At 52.4% G+C, this 2,775-nt stretch overlaps 1 protein-coding gene across 1 annotated transcript in view; it reads left to right on the forward strand.

The window, feature by feature from the left end:
* Positions 1–2,775, forward strand: part of LOC105539659 (transmembrane channel-like protein 4) — a 31,104-nt gene that overhangs the window by 8,265 nt on the left and 20,064 nt on the right. The window contains 1 exon segment of the mRNA XM_011980034.1: positions 2,239–2,386. Within this exon segment, the coding sequence (XP_011835424.1) occupies positions 2,239–2,386 (148 nt within the window).

A 2,775-nucleotide genomic window follows, 5' to 3' on the forward strand; every position in this document is an offset into this window, starting at 1 on the left:
GCCCGCCTCGGCCTCCAAAAGTGCTGGGATTACAGGCGTGAGCCACCGCGCCTGGCTCAATTTTACTCTTTAAAATATATATATATTGCAGTGTAGTGTCTCCTTAGCCCAGGCACTGTACTAGGACATGGAGAACCATTTGGGAGTCCCCAAACGTGTACAGTTTACCGTTTAGTAGGGGTGATACACTGTGGGACAGACTGTTAAATAAACAAGGAGGCTGGGCCCAGTGGCTCACGCCTGTAATGTCAGCACTTTGGGAGGACAGGGCATGTGGATCACCTGAGGTTGAGAGTTTGAGACCACCTGACAAATATGGAGAAACCCCATCTCTACTAAAAATACAAAATTAGCCAGGCATGGTGGTATATGCCTGTAATCCCAACTACTCAGGAGGCTGAGGCAGAAAAATTGCTTGAACTCAGGAGGTGGAGGTTGCAGTGAGCTGAGATCGGGCCATTGCACTCCAGCCTGGGCAACAAGAGCAAACTCCGTCTCAAAAATAATAATAGTAATAAAATAAACAAGCAAATCAATTATTTGAGTTTGGGAGCAATACTATACAGAAAACGAATGGGATGTGAGGATAGAGAGCAAGAATCAGCAAACTTTTTCTGTGAAGGGCCAGGAAGTAAATATTTTCGTCTTTGAAGGCCTTGCAGTCTGGGACTCAACCAAACTCTACCACTGTAGTGCAAAAGCAGCCACACACAATACATAAATGAGTGGGTGTGACTGTGTTCCAATAAAACTTTATTTACAAAAACAGTGGTTGGCCCAGATTTGGCCCATGGCGTCTTGTTTGCCAACCCCTGTGATACAGAATAATAGGTAGGGACCCTCATTAGATGGAGTGGTAAAAGCCTTTCTATCTGGAGTAAGGGACCTGCAGATGAAGAGAAAGAAGAGAAGGAGCCAGGCAGGTGAACAGCCAAGCCACCAGCATTCCAGGCAGAGGGAGCTGCAAGTGCAAAGGCCATGCGGTAGGAAAGAGGTTTGAGGTGTTCTGAGAAATAAAAGGCCTGTATGAGAAGAAGCGGCAGGGCCAGTTGCGGTGGCTCATGCCTATAATTTCAGCTTTTTGAAAGGCTGAGGCGGGCGGATCACTTGAGGTCAGGAGTTTGAGACCAGCCTGGCCAACATGGTGAAACCCCATCTCTATTAAAAATATGAAAAGTAGCTGAGCATGGTGGCATATGCCTGTGGTCACAGCTACTTGGGAAGCTGAGGCAGGAGAATCAGTTGAACCTGGGAGGCAGAAGTTGCAGTGAGCCAAGATCGCACCACTGCACTCCAGCCTGGGCAACAGAGCAAGACCCTGTCAAAAAAAAAAAAGACAGGATTTAAGCTCTGAGAAGTATGGAAGGGTCAGATCAGGTAGGCCCTGGCAGGTTATGCTAGGAAGAAGTCTCAGTTTTTTGTTTTTGTTTTTTTTTTGAGACGCAGTCTCGCTCTGTCGCCCAGGCTGGAGTGCAGGGGTAAGATCTCAGCTCACTGCAAGCTCCGCCTCCCGAGTTCACGCCATTCTCCTGCCTCAGCCTCCCGAGTAGCTGGGACTACAGGCGCCCGCCACCTCGCCCGGCTAATTTGTTTTTTAATGTTTAGTAGAGATGGGGTTTCACCGTGTTAGCCAGGATGGTCTCCATCTCCTGACCTCGTGATCCGCCCATCTTGGCCTCCCAATGGGATTACAGGCGTGAGCCATGGCGCCTGGCGTGCCCCCGTTTCTTGGGTCTTTACCTGCCATCTTCTCTGGGTCTCTGTCTTCTTCTCGGGTCTTCCCGCCCAGCCCCCTTCTCTGGGTGCCTGTACTTCTTATGGGTCTTTGACCCCCATCTTTTGTAGATTTAGTTTCTCCTTTCTCACTGTCTTTGTCTCCCTTTCTTCGAATCTCCCTCTGGGGCCTCTGTCCCTCCTCCACATCTCTGTCTTCCTCAGGGCCTCTGTCCCTTTCACTCTGGGTTTCTGCCCCCTTCGCTCCGGGGCTCTGTCCCTGTCTCCCAGGTTTCTGCCTCTCTCTGTGGGGTGCCTGTGCCCCAGGTCTGTCTCTGAATCTCCCTTGGACTTTGCCTTCAATGATTGTAGGTGTTTCCGCCTCTTTGACTCTTTCCCCATCTGGTGGCAGCTCCCCTAGTACCCAAGGCCTTAGGGTTCGTCTTCCCCGTTGGTCCCAATATGAAGGATGCCCCCCTAACCCCCGTTCCTGGCTGTCCTTTCACATCCTGTCTCCCCTCTCAGCTCGGTGTCCGGGCTGAAGCAGACACTGCTGGCGGAGTCCGGGGATCTGACCAGCTACAGCCACCGGGTGTTCTCGGCCTGGGGCTTCGGCCTCTGCAGGGACGTCCACGTGCGGCTGCGCCAGCGCATCATCTTGTACGAATTACAGGTGCGATTAGGGGGCGGGGTCTGCAACGGGGTAGGGACTAGACTGAACCGGGCTGAGATAACGCACAGGGCCTAACCCGGTAATGGGGCCTCCGGAGAGACGCTAGGCAGCTCCTTCTCCAAGAAAGGCCAGTCCTGGGGAATGAGAGGGTTGAGAGGCCGCCGCGATAGGGCTGCCCGAGATCCAAGGGTGTAGGAAAAGGATGCGCCAAGGCTGGGATCGGTGGCTCATGCTCGTAACCCCGGCACTTTGGGAGACCGAGGCAGGTGGATCGCTTGAGTCTAGGAGTTCGACACCAGCCTGGGCAACATAGGGAGGCTCCCTCTCTACCAAAAAAAGTAAGCACAAGAAGCGGGCGGGGCTTTAAGGCAATTTGGTTCAAAGTTAAG

This window comes from Mandrillus leucophaeus, unplaced genomic scaffold (genome assembly GCF_000951045.1).
Source record: "Mandrillus leucophaeus isolate KB7577 unplaced genomic scaffold, Mleu.le_1.0 Scaffold104, whole genome shotgun sequence".
Taxonomy (NCBI): domain Eukaryota; kingdom Metazoa; phylum Chordata; class Mammalia; order Primates; family Cercopithecidae; genus Mandrillus; species Mandrillus leucophaeus.